This window comes from Brachyhypopomus gauderio, chromosome 6, assembly GCF_052324685.1.
Source record: "Brachyhypopomus gauderio isolate BG-103 chromosome 6, BGAUD_0.2, whole genome shotgun sequence".
NCBI classification, from domain to species: Eukaryota; Metazoa; Chordata; class Actinopteri; order Gymnotiformes; family Hypopomidae; genus Brachyhypopomus; species Brachyhypopomus gauderio.
Genome location: NC_135216.1, coordinates 679,938 through 697,706, shown reverse-complemented (window position 1 = coordinate 697,706; position 17,769 = coordinate 679,938). Strand labels below are relative to the sequence as shown.

Here is a 17,769-nt window from a genome sequence, read left to right as displayed (position 1 = left end):
GTTCACATACTTTTTCATGCAACTGTATGCTTTGTTATTCAAAATATATATTACAACAAAAGCTGTATTCCCATAATGAATAAAAGGAGGTTTTCATTTCTTGTGCTGTAAATGTACTTCTGAAACTCATGTGTGTTGATCTTTTTCCAATGACACTATTAAAGATATCAGTTGATATTATTATGTCTGCAAGTGAATTTGTCATGGCTTCTCCTGTGACATCATTGCTACTCACTGCTTGCCTTTGATAAACTTGATTATGGATCACTGAAACTTAGGTTTTGCAAGATGAATTAATAATTGCTCAAATACACCTGTTTATTTATTTGTTTATTGATTTGCAGTCAAAACAGTACTTATTGCTTATGGTTTTTTCACCTTCGCGGTGAAAACCAAAAAAACAAACTTTTAAATTGCCTTTTCTGAAATGAACAATAATCATGCATCAAAATTAAATCAAATTTTTGATTAAAGTGTGTGTGTGTATTTGTTTTAAGTATGGAAGATGTCAGATTCATTAGTGTTTGCAAACAGACAAATATTGCAATAGAGTAATAAAATAATGTAAGAGTGGTCATGCACAAAAGTTATACTAAATAATCAATAAAGACATTTACCAAGATATTGTTTTTTATCATCAAATTGTTAAAAGTTCTATAATGCTTAATAGCTTCATTACTTTTAAATGTGGGTCCTTTACTGTGAGACAGTGGATTTCCAACTGGACTATGTGTACTGTACAATATAAAATAACAAAACACTCACATTAAGTCTCCAATGAGAAGTGTTGCATTTAATTTTAATTATTAACAATTTATGATGAGAAGGTTTGCTGTGGTCCATAGCCAAAAGGAAAAGTTCCTGCAATGGTGCCGGTAAACTAATTTACATTTGACACCAGTTTTACCTGACAAGTGACTCACAAGCGCACTCAATTGCTTCTTTCTTCTCATTATGTATTTCTTCCTGGTGAGGCTTCTTTATTTTTGTCAGCGTTTCTGGGCTGGCCGGCCATTTGACGCTCGTGCAGTGAGGCCACGCGCTGCGCACTGGCCAGCGGGTCCTTCCTCGAGACGACGGAGCTGCGCTGTGGCGCCCGCGTCCCACACGGACACGGCGGCAGGCAGCCCGGCGCCGGCGCAGACAGAGTCAGCGTCATGACGGGCTCCAGGAAGACGTTGCAGGAGCTGGGGATGAGGGCCTGCCGCTTCCACTCCACGTTGCACTTCTGCACGAAGCCCGACACGTGCGAGGCGTTGTATGGCGCGTAGCACACGACAAACGCGGCGAGTGCCAAGAGCTCGGCGGCCAGCACGCGACGCTTCCCGTCGGCCGACAGGCAGGAGCGCCGCACCAGCGCCAGACAACGCAGCGTACACGCCGCCGACAGCAGCAGCGGCATCGTGAACAACAACAGCGCCATCTCCAGGCGGAGTGGCACCAGAACGTCCAGCTGCTCCTGCGTGAAGTTCTCATAACACCTGGACGTGTTGCGCTGGTCCAGAGACACAATATAGCCGTCTTTCTCTGTGACGAAGGCGAAGCTCAGATGCAAGAGCACTATAGTCCACAAGAGGGTGCAAATGAGGCAGGAGGCACGGGCCCGGCGGTACAGTTTATAGGTGATGGGGAAGGCAATGCTCAGGTAGCGTCCGACCGCCACCGCGGTGAGCAAGACACCACTGCCATAAAGTGAGGCAAAGAGAAAGAAGTTGTAGATTGGGCAGAGCAACTCGGGCAGCATCCAGTTCTGGAGAACCATCTCGACAACTTTTAGGGGCATCCAAGCTACCAAAATCAGATTGGATAAGCACAAGTTGATCCCATAGACACCGTTTGGAGTGCCACCACGTTTGTTAGCCTTGCGGACATACATGAAGAAAACCAGGATGTTGGCAGGGAGTCCAAGCAAGAAGGTGAAAGAGTACACAACCAAGGAGATGCCGTCAGAAACATCAATCGTGCCCATCCTTTCTGGAGATCATAAGAAACCTTACAAAAAATCTTACTTCTTCACACACTGAATAAGACTGGAATTTTTTTTAAGTAATCCAAGGTTACATGGAATTGGAAAGCGCCAGGAACATACACAGTGAAGACAAAAAACAACTTATGATGTCAAGCTAGTGGAGAGCTTGGTGTGTGCAACGTGTGTGGTTTTAAAGGTGTGTGCTAAGTGCATTTGGGGGGGCTGGACTTGATTTGATGTAGAAATGGACAGTGACCACCCAGGCAGCAGTAATGGACCAGGACAGCATTTGTGCAGCAAGCTCCGATCTTAATTGCCTTCAGTGTAAATGGCAGTGGGAAGGCTGTAGCGGTGCCCTTTAGTGAAATTAGTGAAATGGTTCAGAATAATCGAGCTTTTCAGGAAGCCATGCCCATCCATCCCCAGCTGGATCTCCTTAAACGAACTGAAGGGATCAGTCATAAACCCATAAAGTCAGCAGGTTGATGGCAGGGCAGCTGGAGGCATGACTAAAAAAAAAACAGGTGAAAGCACGATGCTGGTTTACAGTATAAACTTTACGCCTTTACATGCGGAGAAGAAAATAATGTGACAATCTGCAGGTTTCAATCCTTTTAATACTGGCATGAGGCAAGTGAATGTTCGAAGCATGTGTGGGTGACGTGTGCATGCAAGGAAACTGCACACACCACTTGTGCTGGTCCCCTGGCTTGTTCATTATGGGTCTGGGCCCATGTGCGTGTAAAGCTGCTTTGTGACAACATGTGTTGTAAGTAAGTGCTATATAAATAAAATGGACTTGACTTGGTCCACAGCCAGATCTGATACTGTGTGTAGAGTGATGGGTACATGTTACGAGAGGCAGGGAGGTGAGAGTCAGTGGTGTAAAGACTCCCTAATGACTCTTAACTCTGCATTCTACTCTATTCATCAAAACTGGTCAGCATTTTTTGATGAGACATTTGTCTGAATCAAATACCTGTGATTTAAACATGTGTTATGTACAATGTACATAATAATAAGAATACACTCCATAAATATAGATAGTAAAGGCTGTGGCTTTGTCTTGTTTGGGTTAACAAAAGATTATATGTACATTTTTATTTTATATTATTATATTAATATTTTCTTTTTCCAAATGGCTGCCCTCCTACCCGAGAAATACTGAGACGAGGAGAGACGAGCCTTTCCTGATATCCACTCTGGGCCTGTCACCTCCAGCCTAACCAGATATGGATGAAGGATCAGCCCACTGCCATGGCCCCTCTCACCACCCAGAATTCTCCTCTGCTATGGCTGTATCTCCCCTGCTCTTGACTATTATTACCAACCATCAAGACGTTTAGGACTGAATAAGAATTACATAGAGAACTCATCTATATAAATACATAAAAAAAATTTTTATACATACAGATTTATTTATCCTTCCCATCTTTTTTTGTTGTAGTTGTTTTTCGTATCTCTAATTGTTGTCATGATGACCGGCGTCGGCCAGAGGAGGATGGGTTCCCCCTCTGAGTCTTGGTTCCTCTCAAGGTTTCTTCCTCATGCTCTTAGAGAGTTTTTCCTTGCCACTGTCGCCCTTGGCTTGCTCACTGGGGGTTTGGACTCGGACACTTGTAAAGCTGCTTTGTGACAACTGTTGTAAAAAGCGCTATATAAATAAATTTTTATTGATTGATATAATTTTGTGCTTAGACAGTAATTTCTTATATTACTGGACATATTACTGCATTATGCATGAATGCATTACTTACATTCATATAATTACTGAATCTTACTTCTGAATACTACTGACTACTTAAATTCAGTATTCCTGCATTCAAAGCTTTGCAGACACGCTCACTGCAATGCACAAAGCACATCAGTGGTCAGCTTTTGAACCTGTGGAAAAATTATACATTTGCATAAAATTGTTTATATACATACATAATGTACCTACGTGCTCTTGAGTGCTTGACAATATTTGCAAAGCATTTAATTTTACTGTGTAATATCCTCTGTCTCTTTTATTTTCCCCAGAGATAGTTTTACAAACTCATTTAAAGCCATTAAGGGCCATTAAGGTCATTAGTGGAGAAAGGATTGATAAACTTCTACATGTCATCTTCTACTTCTAGCTGTAGAAGGTGTAGAACCACTTTGTTTGCACAGCTGTGATGAAGGACATCTGTATGAAACCTGCAGTTTCTTTGGAGATTTCAATGTAAAGTCGTGCATCACACTGGAAAACTGTTGAACACCTTCGGTCAATAAGAATTTAATATATTTTTACATTATATATATTTATACACACACACACACACACACACACACACAGAGTTATTTTCCATCTATAATAATCACCACATTACCACATTAATACACTTAAAACATGTCATGTTCCTGCATGTCAAACTTTATACTGTTATAAAGGTAAGACTAGAAAGACTGGCTTTGATGAAAATATAACAAGCCTGCTTAAAACCTAATTCAGGAAAATACATATCCTACTTGATTGAGATTTCATTTCATGATGCATGGAAGGGTTAGACTAAGTCAGGTCAGGCTAGAAGATTATTTCAGTAGTTATAGGATCAGTTAGTAAATTAGAGCAGTTGGGTTGAGTCAGAAGGCTAAAACAGGAAATGAGATGAGTGAGTAGGTTAGAAGAGGAGATGGGTTGAGGGGGTAGGTTAGAAGAGGAGATGGGTTGAGGGGGTAGGTTAGAATAGGAGATGGGTTGAGTGGGTAGGTTAGAATAGGAGATGGGTTGAGTGGGTAGGTTAGAAGAGGAGATGGGTTGAGTGGGTAGGTTAGAAGAGGAGATGGGTTGAGTGGGTAGGTTAGAAGGGGAGATGGGTTGAGTGGGTAGGTTAGAAGAGGAGATGGGTTGAGTGGGTAGGTTAGAAGAGGAGATGGGTTGAGTGGGTAGGTTAGAAGAGGAGATGGGTTGAGTGAGTAGGTTAGAAGAGGAGATGGGTTGAGTGAGTAGGTTAGAAGAGGAGATGGGTTGAGAGGGTAGGTTAGAAGAGGAGATGGGTTGAGAGGGTAGGTTAAAACATTAATTGGGTTGAGTGAGTAGAAGAGGAGATGGGTTGAGTGAGTAGGTTAGAAGAGGAGATGGGTTGAGTGAGTAGGTTAGAAGAGGAGATGGGTTGAGTGGGTAGGTTAGAAGAGGAGATGGGTTGAGTGGGTAGGTTAGAATAGGAGATGGGTTGAGTGAGTAGGTTAGGCCATCTCTAGTTTGTGCCTGTTGCTAGAGTTGGTGAGGGGCACCACAGCCGAGAGTGAAGCCTCAGTTTTGGCGGCCAAAGTCATACGCTGGTGGGTCTTGACGCTGCGCTGCTCGAGGGAGAGGGCCTCCTTTTTACAGGACAGATCCTCCAGCATCTGAGCTTCATGCTTCCGCAGAGACTGCAAGGAATCCCTGCCAGACAGAACAGACACTTGGTTCCTGAATCTAGTCCAAGTTTGGAGACTATTTTAACAATCAAATGTTCAAACCTGGGAGGCAGCATTTTATATATAATATAAGTATATATCATTAGCAATGTTTTTTTATATCTGCAGATACAAATTTTAGAGTCATAATATAAAGTAATAATTGCATTATACAACTGTGCATGACAGCATATGGAGTTCATTTTGTTATAGATAAAATATGAAAGAGGAAGAGAGAACGAGAGAACAGGACAACGCTTCAGACAGAACTGACTCACTGAGTCTGAGCCAATTTCTGTTTCAGAGCCAAAATGGTAGAATCCAAATGTTTGGACTCCTCTACTAGCCCATACTGCACCTGGGTAGAGGACATGAGAACCAATCAGAACGCTTCATACATTAAAAACAAAAAAATAGATATGTGAAACTTCACAAAAGATCTGCTGAAAGAGGAGGTCAGCTTTTTGGTTCTGATGCTTACATCATCCCTGCACAGATCCATGCCAGGCCTCTTGGTTCTGTTCTCCAGACGGGTGTGCACCAGCTTTAGAGGAGCCATCTCAGCCTGGACGTCTCTCTCTAGCTCACGGATGTCTTTCTCCAGCTCAGAAATCTCGTCTTGTGTCTGATACAATTTAGTATGTAAATAAATTGAAACAAGGTTTACTTTCCAAACTTACCTACCAATCTATTTTTTAGAAGATGATAAAACAGTTTACAGTTTTTAGCTGCCACTGGAGTTCCTGTTGGGCCTGCTCCAAGTGATGCGTGTGCTTACGAAAGGCAAATTCTGTAGCTATGCGTTGAGCATCCAGCTCATTTTGTACCTGAAAAAGAAGAGATACATGTGTGTGTGTGTGTGTGTGTGTGTATGTGTGTGTGTGTGTGTGTGTGTGTGTGTGTGTGTGTGTGTGTGTGTGTGTGTGTGTGTGTGTGTGTGTGTGTGTAAGAAATTACAATAAAGAGGCACACAGTTGGTTTGGACTTAGAAAGAGGTAAAGTAATCAGTTGTGAAGACACAACCAAACATGTACACATCACCTGTCTTACCTGTGTTCTAGTGAGGCTGATATTCTCTCTCAGCTGCAGAGAATTCTGCATCTCATCTTTGGCTCGAGATATATTGCCGTGGCTGAACTGCTCCCACTGCTGGGGAGTTGTGGAACTGCAATCAGAATTTCAGGCACAAGGTAAGAACTATGCTAGAAGCACTTTACTGGGATGCCCTTGCTGCTTGGTGTAAAAGGTTCAATTTAATGGTATAAAAGGTTTAAAAGTATGTGATCAGATGATTAAGCTTATACCATTAAATGTATACCATTAAATGAGCTTAAAATATTAAAAACCCGATACCTTACCCAGGAAGAACTCTAGTGGGATTGGGCTTCAGTGAGATCTCAGGAGATGTCACAGTAAGTGACAGGCAGTATATGTCCACATCCAAAGCCTCCATCTTGTGCTGAAGGTCAAGTGTCAGTTGGTGACGGGCTTCCTGCAGCAAACTAAACACGTTTGTCTGCATTAGGGGCTACAGAGAGGCACATGTGCACAGACTATATGAAGTGTGAGGGTTGTGCGTCATCATTTTCCTTTCCTTATTATTTAATTCTGATAAGCACTGTGCACATTCTCTCTCCCACACGCGTTCTCTCCCATAATCTCACCACAGCTGTTGGAAGGCCTGGTCAATACTGTTCTGTAGGACTCGCTGCACCACAGTAATCACCTCAACCTCCTTCTTCAGCTCGGCCTCCACCAAGTCACTAACCAGTTCGTTCCCCCGCCGACCCTCCCTTAAGGTCAGGCACTCAGCAGTGACCTCTAGGGGCAGCACTGTAGCTGCCAGAGCACGCTCTGTTTCTTCCTTGGCCTTGACACAGACATTTGCTTCAGTCAGAATCTGCACATGCATCAAAGGTTTGCTGTTGGGCCACATAACTAGTAGACTCAAGCTTAGCTATCTGATCCTATTTAAACTGTTTTTATTTTTTGACCTACCAATTCCATTAATAGTTTCAAGTCATTGCCAATGTATCTACATATTTGTGTAATAGTTCTGTGTTCACGCTCACTAGAATCAGTAAGTCCATTTCTGAGTCCACTTTCAGTGCACAGGCCTCCAGGCTTTTCTTCCAGTGTGTGATGTCACGAACCCTGTCACTCAGTCGACAGCTGTTATCATACTCATCACAGATCACCTGGAGGTGAAAGAGAGAATGTACAAACCTGCACGGTTTCTTAGATTAATCAATCTAGTTTTCATCCATGACATTCTCAGCAAGCGCAAGTTTAGTCTATGAGATAAAGTGTCACAACTGAGGTCCACCTCCATCCCTTGTGGATTACCTTACTGGTGGTCTCGTTCCGCAGAGCTCTCCCCTCCTGTCGTATCAGATGGGATATTTGTCGCATGTGCTCAGCAGTGCGTGAGATTTGTGTGTTGTTGTTCTCCCAGTCCGAGACTCCACAGCGGAGTCCTGGCTTCATACTCGGGGTAGCCATGTTTACTGGTCTATGTCAAGCACGACAGACGACAGTAGTAACTTAATAACTTAACTGGGCATAATAGAGAAATGTATTTACTGCTCATAGGAGTAACCTATTTTATGTATAAGGCCATTTATATGCAGGCAAGCAGATGTAACAAAACATGTCTATCTTCCCCTTCCTATTTTGTGTTAATTCGACTTAGGTCTTGAAGAGCAGGTACATTTCTCCACTTCACGGTGTACAGATAGCCTACTATAAAAATAAACTACGATTCATTTCATAATTTCGATTAGGCGCAAAAAAGCGCAAATGCGAAAGTAATTCTTACATTCGCAACATTCCTACTAAGCCAGTGTACGCGCCTTAAACCAGTTACAAACTTACAAACTTGTAACAACATTTAGATCAACTTACCGGACTTCGGGAATTTGCAGATGCGCCTTTTGTGCGTACGTATAAGAGCAGGACGCGTTACTGTGTCCTGACAACCAGTAACAAACGTTACTTCACATCCCAAACACCACAGCAACGGTAAACAGCTCTGCACGGTCACGGTGTGACGTCTGCCAAGCAGGAATCAGTTGCATTTAAGGCTTATTCCAAACAAGGCATTACATTGTTATTAGCAGAAGAAAACTGACTGAAAGGAAAATGTACGTAAATATATGCAGATATAATTGAAGTGTACTATAACATGTTGTAGTGTTACACACCACGCGTGCTCGTTGATGTGTAGCGAGACGACCAATCGGAGTCGTTATTTCAAATCACCAACGCTTTATTCCCAAACAAAGATGTCTTTGGTACGGAAGAGGATTAGGACCACTATAAAAAAAAACGGGGCATTGGAAAAAAGGGCAGCCAGAATTCTGGGAATAAAGTCAGAATTCTGACTTTTTTCTCACAATTCTTACTTTATTCTCACAATTCTGACATTAATCTCACAATTCTGACTTTATTCTCAGAATTGAGACTTTATTCTCAGAATTGTGACTTTAATCTCACAATTCTGACTTTAGTCTCACAATTCGGACATTAATCTCACAATTCTGACTTTATTCTCAGAATTGTGGGTACTTGGAAAAAAGTCAGAATTGTGAGATTAAAGTCAGAATTGTGAGAAACCCATTCCACACTATGAATTAGACGCTCTAAACAGTCCATAAAGAAGCTACAACTTGTACAAAATGCTGCAGCTAGAGTCCTAACTAAGGCTAGGAAATTCGATCATATTCGTCCCACTCTCGAGGCATTACACTGGCTTCCAATTAAATATCGCATTGAATTTAAAATTCTTCTGTTAACCTATAAGGCATTAAATGGTCTTACCCCACAATATCTGAGTGAACTCACTGCTTACTACAACCCATCTCGCCCTTTGCGCTCCCAAAATGCTGGATTTCTCCTAGTTCCAAAAATTTGTAAGACTACAGCCGGAGGCAGAGCTTTCTCCTTTAAAGCCCCTCAATTATGGAATAGCCTTCCAGCTCCAATCCGAGATTCTGACACAGTTCCAATCTTTAAATCTAGACTTAAGACTCACCTATTTAATCAAGTCTTCAGTTAATATTCCCCTTGTAAGGTGTAGGGGCTTGGGGGCCCCCAGACGTTGAGATTTCTGGTGATCTGAGATGTTGATGCTGTCATCCAGCTGTGTCTTGGCATCACTCTATTTGTGACAATGACTTGACTGGAAAGCAATGTCTCAGTGAGCCCTCATGACTGTGGTCACCTCTGAACCCCTCCCTTTAGTTATGCTGCTATAGATTAGCCTGCCGGAGCCACATGCTCATCACTGGCACGTGAGCTATGTACATTTAAATCAATGGGGGTTTAAATTCATGTCCACTCAGTCTGTATTGTCTATCTTTTTGCATGCCTCCACCCAAGACGATTGGATACAGGCACCTGCAGGCACCTGGGAGATGGTCTGGCTTGCCGGTGGATGTGCCGATGCCGGGGTTGGATGAGCCGTTGCCACAGAGAGCCGTGCTGATGCTGGCCCGCTTGAGGCCCACCGCCTGCACCGAGGGGACTGAGGCTGCTTGGCTGGGGAACAGGAGCCTGGACTGTTGCTGTAGAACTTTGAAACCACCCTGCGACCACGGACTTGTGTTAACGGGCCGCCCAATGGAGGATGGGTTCCCTTTTGAGTCTTGGTCCTCCCGAGGTTTCTTCCTAATCCCCACCATCATAGGGAGTTTTTCCTCGCCACTGTCACCTTTGGCTTGCTCATTAGGGATCTGGACCCATACGATTGTAAAGCTGCTTTGTGACAACATGTGTTGTGAAAAGTGCTATATAAATAAATTTGACTTGGACTTTGACTATGCACTTCAGCATCTGCTGAGCCCGCTCCAACAGTTTACATGGACTACCACTTCGTGGCCGAGTTGCTGTCATTCCCAAACACTTCAATTTTCTTATAAATCTTATAGAGGAGCGAGGAAATTTCATGACTGGATTTGTTGCACAGGTGGCATCCTATCACAGTTCCACAACGGAATTCACTGAGCTCCTGAGAGCAACCCATTTCTTCACATGTTTGTAAAAATGCCTAGGTGCTTAATTTTATATACCTGTGGTCATGGAAGTGACTAGTACTTTAGCCAGTATCCACAAAAGTTATTGGCCTCTGCAATGGCAAAGCAGAAGCCAAAGAAACTCACATCATGATCTGAATAAGAGAGTTTGCAGTGAAGATGCTTTGCGATAGAGAAGACATGGCCCCAGAACTTGCAGGTTTATCACCAGAGCTCCCAGTTTTCCCAGTTCTACATGATTCATGTTCCCTGTCCTATTTTTTGGTTATATACATCATGTTACCCACATCTCTAGTTTAGTCTTGTGTGTAGTTTTGGATTTCTGAACTCGCTGCTGCATGCTGTAACGGTCCCAAGGCACAGGGGGCTTCAGAAAACAAAAGTGAATGTTCTTGGGGTGTCCAGTCAAAGGTCTGAATCCCATTGAGAATGTGCAATGACTATTGCTAACTTCTGTCTGTCAGCACTGCATGAGGAACGTGTTAAACAGAAACTAAATCTTTGCCCTTTTTGACTAATAACTGTTCTAACATTTAGCATGTTTTTTTAAAAGCACTACAGAGCGAACACACACACGTCACAGAGGAAACCCAGTTTACTCTGAAGACCTTTTTCCATTTCAGGAAGATAGTGTTTGCCAACCATTTCTCAGTAATTGCACATTACATTAATTGTGTATCAGGTACACAAGATCTCTTTACCTAGATCTAAGACCAGTTACTATGGTGTTGCCACATGGCAACAATTACTTTATCTTGGTTTTATTTAAAAAATCTAAACATAAAATCCATGTTACTATTTAATTGGGAGGGTGGGGGAAACTTCTTTGACAAGAACAGTAACTTTTGACACCACATGACCAGCAAGTCCATGTTTGTACCTCCTTTTCTTATTGACACACCACACTGAAGTTCAGGACCTGAAGGCTCCCAATTGTCACGGTCACAGCTCCGGACCCTTCCCTGTGGGCATGTAGTTATGTCGTCTGCGTGCAGTTATGTCCATATTCGTAGTTCCGTGGGTGTGGGTCGTTTGTGAGCGTGTTCGTAGTCGCACCTGTGCCTTGTCTCGAGATCACGAGGGTATGTGTTAATCACCTATATAATGTGCGTTCGCACAATGACTTGTGCTCGTCTTTGTCTAAAGTTTCGTGCCTGTGTGAGAGTTGTTTGTTTCTGCTTACACTCCGTACGGAGCTTCACGTGTTTTTGTTTTCACATTAAACGTTTCATGTTGCACAGTTCGACGTTCGTCGTGCCTCATATATCGAGCGTCACACCAATGCACTAATTATTCAAGATTTAGACAAAAAAAATGTAAATACTTATTTGGGGTATGTTCATTTACATTTTTCATCAATAATACCAATTTAGATGCTCTGCGTTTTGTATAAAATGGTAAAATTTAATTCTTGCCATATGGCAACTATATACAAATATGGAATGTAATTGTGCACCTTCAGTCTATTGGACTGTAATTGACTTATGTAGTTGTAGTAGGCTCTTCTGAGACTATGCTTACAACTTTTTATTACATTTAAAATGAATTTTTTTAAATTTATATTTTGTTGTTCTAACCCTAATATTTTTAACTGCAACATTACCTTGATTATAAATTTCTCCACTGGAAAGCATAGGAATTGTAGACTGCATTTTGGCTGTATAGCCAGTTTACATATGATGCTTTCATCCTCAGAAATGAAGAAAGCCAGCACCTTTTATGTTAGAGAAGGTGAACAGGATAGAGTTGCTCTTCCACAAGAGCAGAGTGAGGATGAGTTAGTGGGCCGTGATGAAGATGAAGAATCTGAATGAGAGTTGTAACAGGTCAGTCAGGTACAGACACAGGGGGCAGAGCCAGAAGAAACAAGTTGAGGTATTTTATAAAAAAAAGTAATAAATGTTTAATATACTGTGACATTCTATCACAATCTTTTATATCATGATTCATCTCAAGAGAGATGTGGCATACTTCTTAATACAAGTGTATTTAAATATTGGGTTAGATATATTACTACATATAATCTGGATTTCCATAGTCCAATTTTCAATAAATTGGATTTTTAAAAAATATGGATTTTATGGTACTTTCCATAACTGCACATTGTTGCCATATGTTGCATATTGTTGCCACCCCTCCTCCCTCTAAAATAAAAAATATATATTTATTTTTTATTTCTATTAAATAAGCATTTTTACATAGTTTTTTTCATAGTTAAACAATAATTAATGCAATATAGGGTTAAAAGGAGAAACATGTCAGTCAAAATTAACTATGTCAAACATATATTTCATGTTCTGTCTGTTTTTAAATTATACACAACTGTGCCAAATATTGTCACCTTTTAAAAATAATTTCTCATCACCTGCCCAAGAATTTAATTTAAGGAAATACTTAATGCATTGTCAACATTACATTGTGAAAGTAACACTCAGGTTACAAGCCTTCACCCTCAACTTGTGTTGAGCTGCAATAGCACAATCATGTTCCATTAAGAGTTCCATTTGCAAAATGAGCCGGTAGCGCCATCCAGAGGTGATCTACAAGTAGTTCATCTCAGCTGTCTCTAGGTGCTTTGTGATATAGTCCAGGATGACTTTCTCATTTTCTGCATCTTTCAGATAGAAATGTGATCCGGAAAGCATGTGCACATTGAAGTCACCAGTAGTTATAATCTTCCATGCTGTAAAATAAGGAGTGGACATTTGTTATATATATATGAGATTATCATTATGATATACCTGTTTAGTTCAAACATAGACTAGAACTTGGATGTTTTAAGGTAATATAATAAGACTCTTAGATGTATGTGGCATCTGACTGACATAGCAAAAACCCGTGGTTCTTTACACAATATACAGAGGGTTGCGATTTAAAGCATAAGGGAGAACCAAAAATTCAGTTTAATCATTTATATTCTGTCATCATTTTTTAAAGTGCTGGTATGACCTGTTTACAAACATATTACAGCCACTTCACTGTGCTGATAAAGTGGAAACAATGTAGCAAATCGTGCGACTGCCGTGATTGGCTCTGACTCTGACCTTGCAGGTCATGTGGCATGTCCTCCTTGCCATCAAAGCACGAGACCGGGCAAGATAAGAAAGGGTTCTGTGGCCTGCTGCACCTGCAACACATCACGGTCTGGGTCTGGTGTCTGAACCTGTGACTTGGTACTGACTGGCTACTTTGACAAATTATTGCCTAGCACCTTGTGTACATATGTACAGTATATAGCTCACTTTGAATTTTAGTACCTTGCTTTTTAAAAATCACTCAATGAAAGCATTCCACCCACCTGTAGTTCTCCACTACACTAAGGTCTGCCTTCAAGGCAGGCAGGAAGAGCTTCAACACTTCAGAATTGGCCAGTATTTCAGGAGGCGTTCCTCCAATAGTGGTCATCCACTGGAGGAATTCTTCATCAGATAGCTGGCTTCTTCGGGGGGCCTGTAATCTCATTTCAGACTGGGAAAGACGGTGATTCACTGTTTTAGCCAATATGTTACTCATATTGGATTACAATCCTAAGCTGCCAACTGTAAAATTATAAAATGCTTATTGAACTTCAATAAATCCATTGTAGCATCAATGCAATGCAATAATTTACCAGAAGACAATCTTAAACTCAATTTAAAGGGAAAGCTCAACCTTACAGTGCTACTATTAGCTATCTTTCAGTCAGTTGCTTGATTGACCCATCCCTTTAAGACATACGTTGTCTGGTAATTAGACATGAATGTGTGCTACACTCCCTCCGCCACTATATTACACAAATATGTGCTCATAACACTTACAAACGGTGCAGAGGCTCCAGAGAGAAACACATGCACTGGTTCAAGACTGTGAACTTTCTTCACATACTCAGCAAAGGCGTAAGCAGTCATCGCACCAAAGCTGGGAACATGAAGAGAAGGTTACTCTTCTTAACCACTGCACTCTAGACAATTGCTACACACCAGTGTGCTGATATTATTACCATTACTTATTCTATGGCAGTATTCCAACATCTACGTATGAACATATGGACACCATTTATTTTTTTACAGTATTTTTCACTGTAAAAACTATTATCTATTTCAATTTCTAATTTTGTTTATAAAACACTACACAAAATTACTGGAACATGCAAAAAGATTTATTTATACCTGTATGATGACAAAGATAATCTGCTCTATTCAAAACGAGTAAATCTATGACCAGGCTGTAACGGGTGCGAGGGAGTCGAGGATGCAAAGACGAGGTGCGTTCAAATAAGGCTACGTTTATTTGGTTTGACGCAGGTAACACTCACGGCGTATTTAAAACAGCAGTCAACAGGGCTTGACGCAGAACACGCTCACGGCGTGCTTGAAACAACCGTTCACGTTTAAACACTCAACAGACATCACATTAAAGACGAGCACCAAATGATACAAACACACACACTATATACACGTAGCCTAACAAGCACCGCGTGAAACACATTAGACTAACAAGACAAGTGAACATACACACACCCAGTCACACCCACGGACGTACATATAAAGACATGAACTACATTAACACACGCCCGAAGGGAGGGGTTCGGGGCTGTAGCGTGACACAGGCAATGAGAGATATTGTAAAAATCTATATTAAAATAATTTAAAAATCTAGATTAAATCAAACTGCACTTAAACCTACATTCCAGACATCATAACCTTTTTACTTCACTTTTTTACTTCATTTAACCTTTTTTTTGTTTTTTATTTTATTTTATTTTGTTTAAAATGGCAGTCATCTCCTGTGTCTACATAATAGTACTGAACCTGTGTCCAAAGAGGGCGAATGGTTTCTCCTTGAGTTCTGGTAGCAGTACGTCGATGACCTCATTGAGAATCTCCTGCATATGCTGAAAGAAGGCTTCTTTAGCTCGTGCCTCCCTGCCCCGCAGTCGGACCGCGTACACTAAAGTCAGGACATGGAGAACCCGGGCCTGGGCATTAAGATTCATATAATTATATAATCTTAAATCATATAATTGAATCTTAATTTAACTGAATGTCATTTTTAAATCACCAGTGTATGGATATTACATAAAAAAATTCCTAATGTTGCCTTGTTTTTACAATAACACCCCAGGCAGCAACCAACTAAAGAGTTGAAAACAAATCTAAGCAAATGTGACAAATATTTAATATATTAAGGAATGAAAGGATTTAGTCTACAAAATCATCTGATTGGTGGTGCAGCATCAATATAGTAAAATACAGTATACCGGTGTTACACCGAATTCTGCGACCGTCGAATTTTGTGACCGCAGAGGGCGCTATTTCGCAGTTTCAGGTAGTTTCAGTTCACAGGCACGAGCGCTTTACGAATGCTGCGTAAGCTACGCCGACGCGCTTTCTTTTCTCGTTTTGCTGCTGTCCACGAGCCAAAATATGAGAGATGCGTGTATTTACATTTTATGTCGTCTGTTAACAAGAATGTTTCATTACAACATTTTTACATGTGACGACAGGAGTAAAGTCAGCCAATACATACGCCTGACAATAGCAAACTTTTCATAAGTAAGTTATGTAAGCTGCTGTCATTTGGACCTCATTCCGAATGGTAATTATACACTTCTGAATAAAATGTTTAAATATAGTCTACTAAAACGTTTTTGCTATCACTGTTTTCTGTTATTGTGGAGTCACAGTGGGTGATGTTTCCATGGTAGATGTGACAGATGTACCTTGGCATGGGGTCACCAGTTCTTAATGTGACCCCACTGAATTTCCACCTATAATCATTTTGAAAACAGCCATGTCTTTCCTGGTGACCTACCATCCCGTCACCTTATTAGACAGAAGAAAAAAAAAATTATGAATGGAATGGACAAGTGCACTTTGGAATAGGGGTCACCGATTCTGACGGCTGCCATCAGAATATGTGACCCCACTGAATTTCCACCTATAATCATTTTGAAAACAGCCATGTCTTTTCTGGTGACCTACCATCCCGTCACCTTATTAGACAGAAAAAAAAAATATGAATGGAATGGACAAGTGCACTTTGGAATAGGGGTCACCGATTCTGATGGCTGCTGTCTAAATATGTGACTGCTGTCCATCTCCATACAAACTAGTTAAAACCCAACCAAATGTTTTCAGGTGACTTACCATCCCTACACCTGTTAGCCAAAGAAAAACATTCATGAATGGAGTGGACAGACTGACCGTGGCATAGGGGTCACCCATTCTGACAGCTGCCAACTGGATCTGTGACTTTAATATATCTTCAAAAAATATTAAAAGATCGTTTTAAAAACGTTTTAGTAGACTATATTTAAACATTTTATTCAGAAGTGTATAATTATCATTCGGAATGAGGTGCAAATGACAGCAGCTTACATAACTTACTTATGAAAAGTTTGCTATTGTCAGGCGTATGTATTGGCTGACTTTACTCCTGTCGTCACGTGTAAAAATGTTGTAATGAAACATTCTTGTTAACAGACGACATAAAATGTAAATACACGCATCTCTCATATTTTGGCTCGTGGACAGCAGCAAAACGAGAAAAGAAAGCGCGTCGGCGTAGCTTACGCAGCATTCGTAAAGCGCTCGTGCCTGTGAACTGAAACTACCTGAAACTGCGAAATAGCGCCCTCTGCGGTCACAAAATTCGACGGTCGCAGAATTCGGTGTAACACCGGTACCTGAAAAAAGGAACATTTGAATCTACAATAAAAAAAACTGAATAAATCATGATGATAATTAATCTGAACTTATTGAGAAGACACCTGCCATACCTTCTACAGAGCAGTTGAGAATCTGCCCCCAGCGTGCATAGTGGGTAGACCCTCCTCCTGCCCAGGGGAAACACACCAGCCTGACTGCGGCGTCTGGACGCTTGATGAACCTATTAATTACTCGATCCATTCCTTAAAGGAGAATAATGAAATGACAACTGATGATTTTAAGCAGTTAATTTTACTTTGCTAAACTACATAATTAGTAGTTATACGTCCTAAGATACGAGTCGAACCGAAGTTATAGAAGTATTAAAAACATGTCTGTAGAAAACATTACAACATACAGTTATCAGTTAACAACTTCCACGAATCCTTGTTACCTTCAAAACGCTTATTTCTCTAAAAGTTTTTCTTAGCTTTGGTCTACGACCGCAACAACGTACCTTAAACCAGTAGTGCAGAAATACGCAGCTACTTATTCAAAAACACAAAGTAGAAAGAATTGTGGTTTATCTTCTTCTTTGGTAAGCACGGTAAAATAAAAATGCAATGTCGCCATCTTCAGACCATAATCCATAATCAAATATGACTTATATGAAAACGTATTATATCATGGACTCCGTTAAACACCAGTTGCAGTA

At 41.0% G+C, this 17,769-nt stretch overlaps 3 protein-coding genes across 4 annotated transcripts; all 3 read right to left on the bottom strand.

Moving 5' to 3' along the window:
* Positions 1 to 509: 509 nt before the first annotated feature.
* On the bottom strand, positions 510 to 1,986 carry LOC143516137 (free fatty acid receptor 2). The gene has a single exon (XM_077007729.1). The coding sequence runs from the start codon at positions 1,967 to 1,969 to the stop codon at positions 953 to 955; it is 1,017 nt and encodes a 338-aa protein (XP_076863844.1). The 5' UTR covers positions 1,970 to 1,986; the 3' UTR covers positions 510 to 952.
* Positions 1,987 to 4,137: 2,151 nt separating this feature from the next.
* Positions 4,138 to 8,685, bottom strand: tekt2 (tektin 2 (testicular)). 2 transcript variants are annotated; one of them, XM_077008010.1, is made up of 12 exons: positions 8,596 to 8,685; positions 8,297 to 8,445; positions 7,739 to 7,904; positions 7,465 to 7,590; positions 7,057 to 7,262; positions 6,751 to 6,894; positions 6,443 to 6,557; positions 6,112 to 6,219; positions 5,874 to 6,017; positions 5,671 to 5,750; positions 5,179 to 5,378; positions 4,138 to 5,058 (listed from the first exon to the last, which is right to left on the bottom strand). In XM_077008010.1, exons 3-11 carry the CDS (start codon positions 7,892 to 7,894, stop codon positions 5,180 to 5,182), a joined length of 1,278 nt encoding a protein of 425 aa, XP_076864125.1. In that variant the 5' UTR covers positions 7,895 to 7,904; positions 8,297 to 8,445; positions 8,596 to 8,685; the 3' UTR covers positions 4,138 to 5,058; position 5,179. The 2 variants fall into 2 exon arrangements, with proteins under 2 accessions (XP_076864125.1, XP_076864124.1); XM_077008009.1 differs by having other exon boundaries at positions 4,140 to 5,378.
* A 3,659-nt stretch (positions 8,686 to 12,344) lies between these two features.
* On the bottom strand, positions 12,345 to 17,683 carry olah (oleoyl-ACP hydrolase). The gene is made up of 7 exons (XM_077008008.1): positions 17,572 to 17,683; positions 17,186 to 17,317; positions 15,216 to 15,354; positions 14,223 to 14,322; positions 13,724 to 13,893; positions 13,470 to 13,552; positions 12,345 to 13,108 (listed from the first exon to the last, which is right to left on the bottom strand). Exons 2-7 carry the CDS (start codon positions 17,313 to 17,315, stop codon positions 12,966 to 12,968), a joined length of 765 nt encoding a protein of 254 aa, XP_076864123.1. The 5' UTR covers positions 17,316 to 17,317; positions 17,572 to 17,683; the 3' UTR covers positions 12,345 to 12,965.
* Between the last annotated feature and the right edge of the window lie 86 nt (positions 17,684 to 17,769).

Excerpts from the sequence above, each read along its gene's own strand:
- LOC143516137 (XM_077007729.1), bottom strand. The coding sequence starts at position 1,969 with ATGGGCACGATTGATGTTTCTGACGGCATCTCCTTGGTTGTGTACTCT.
- tekt2 (XM_077008010.1), bottom strand. The coding sequence starts at position 7,894 with ATGGCTACCCCGAGTATGAAGCCAGGACTCCGCTGTGGAGTCTCGGAC. Across the intron at positions 7,263-7,464 it reads AAATGGACTTACTGATTCTA|GCCAAGGAAGAAACAGAGCG; the intron begins GTGAGCGTGAAC and ends GTCTGTGTCAAG. Across the intron at positions 6,895-7,056 it reads CAGGCCTTCCAACAGCTGTG|TTTGCTGCAGGAAGCCCGTC; the intron begins GTGAGATTATGG and ends AAACGTGTTTAG.
- olah (XM_077008008.1), bottom strand. The coding sequence starts at position 17,315 with ATGGATCGAGTAATTAATAGGTTCATCAAGCGTCCAGACGCCGCAGTC. Across the intron at positions 13,553-13,723 it reads AGTGTAGTGGAGAACTACAG|GTGCAGCAGGCCACAGAACC; the intron begins GTGGGTGGAATG and ends GATGTGTTGCAG. Across the intron at positions 13,109-13,469 it reads CATGCCACATGACCTGCAAG|CATGGAAGATTATAACTACT; the intron begins GTCAGAGTCAGA and ends CTTATTTTACAG.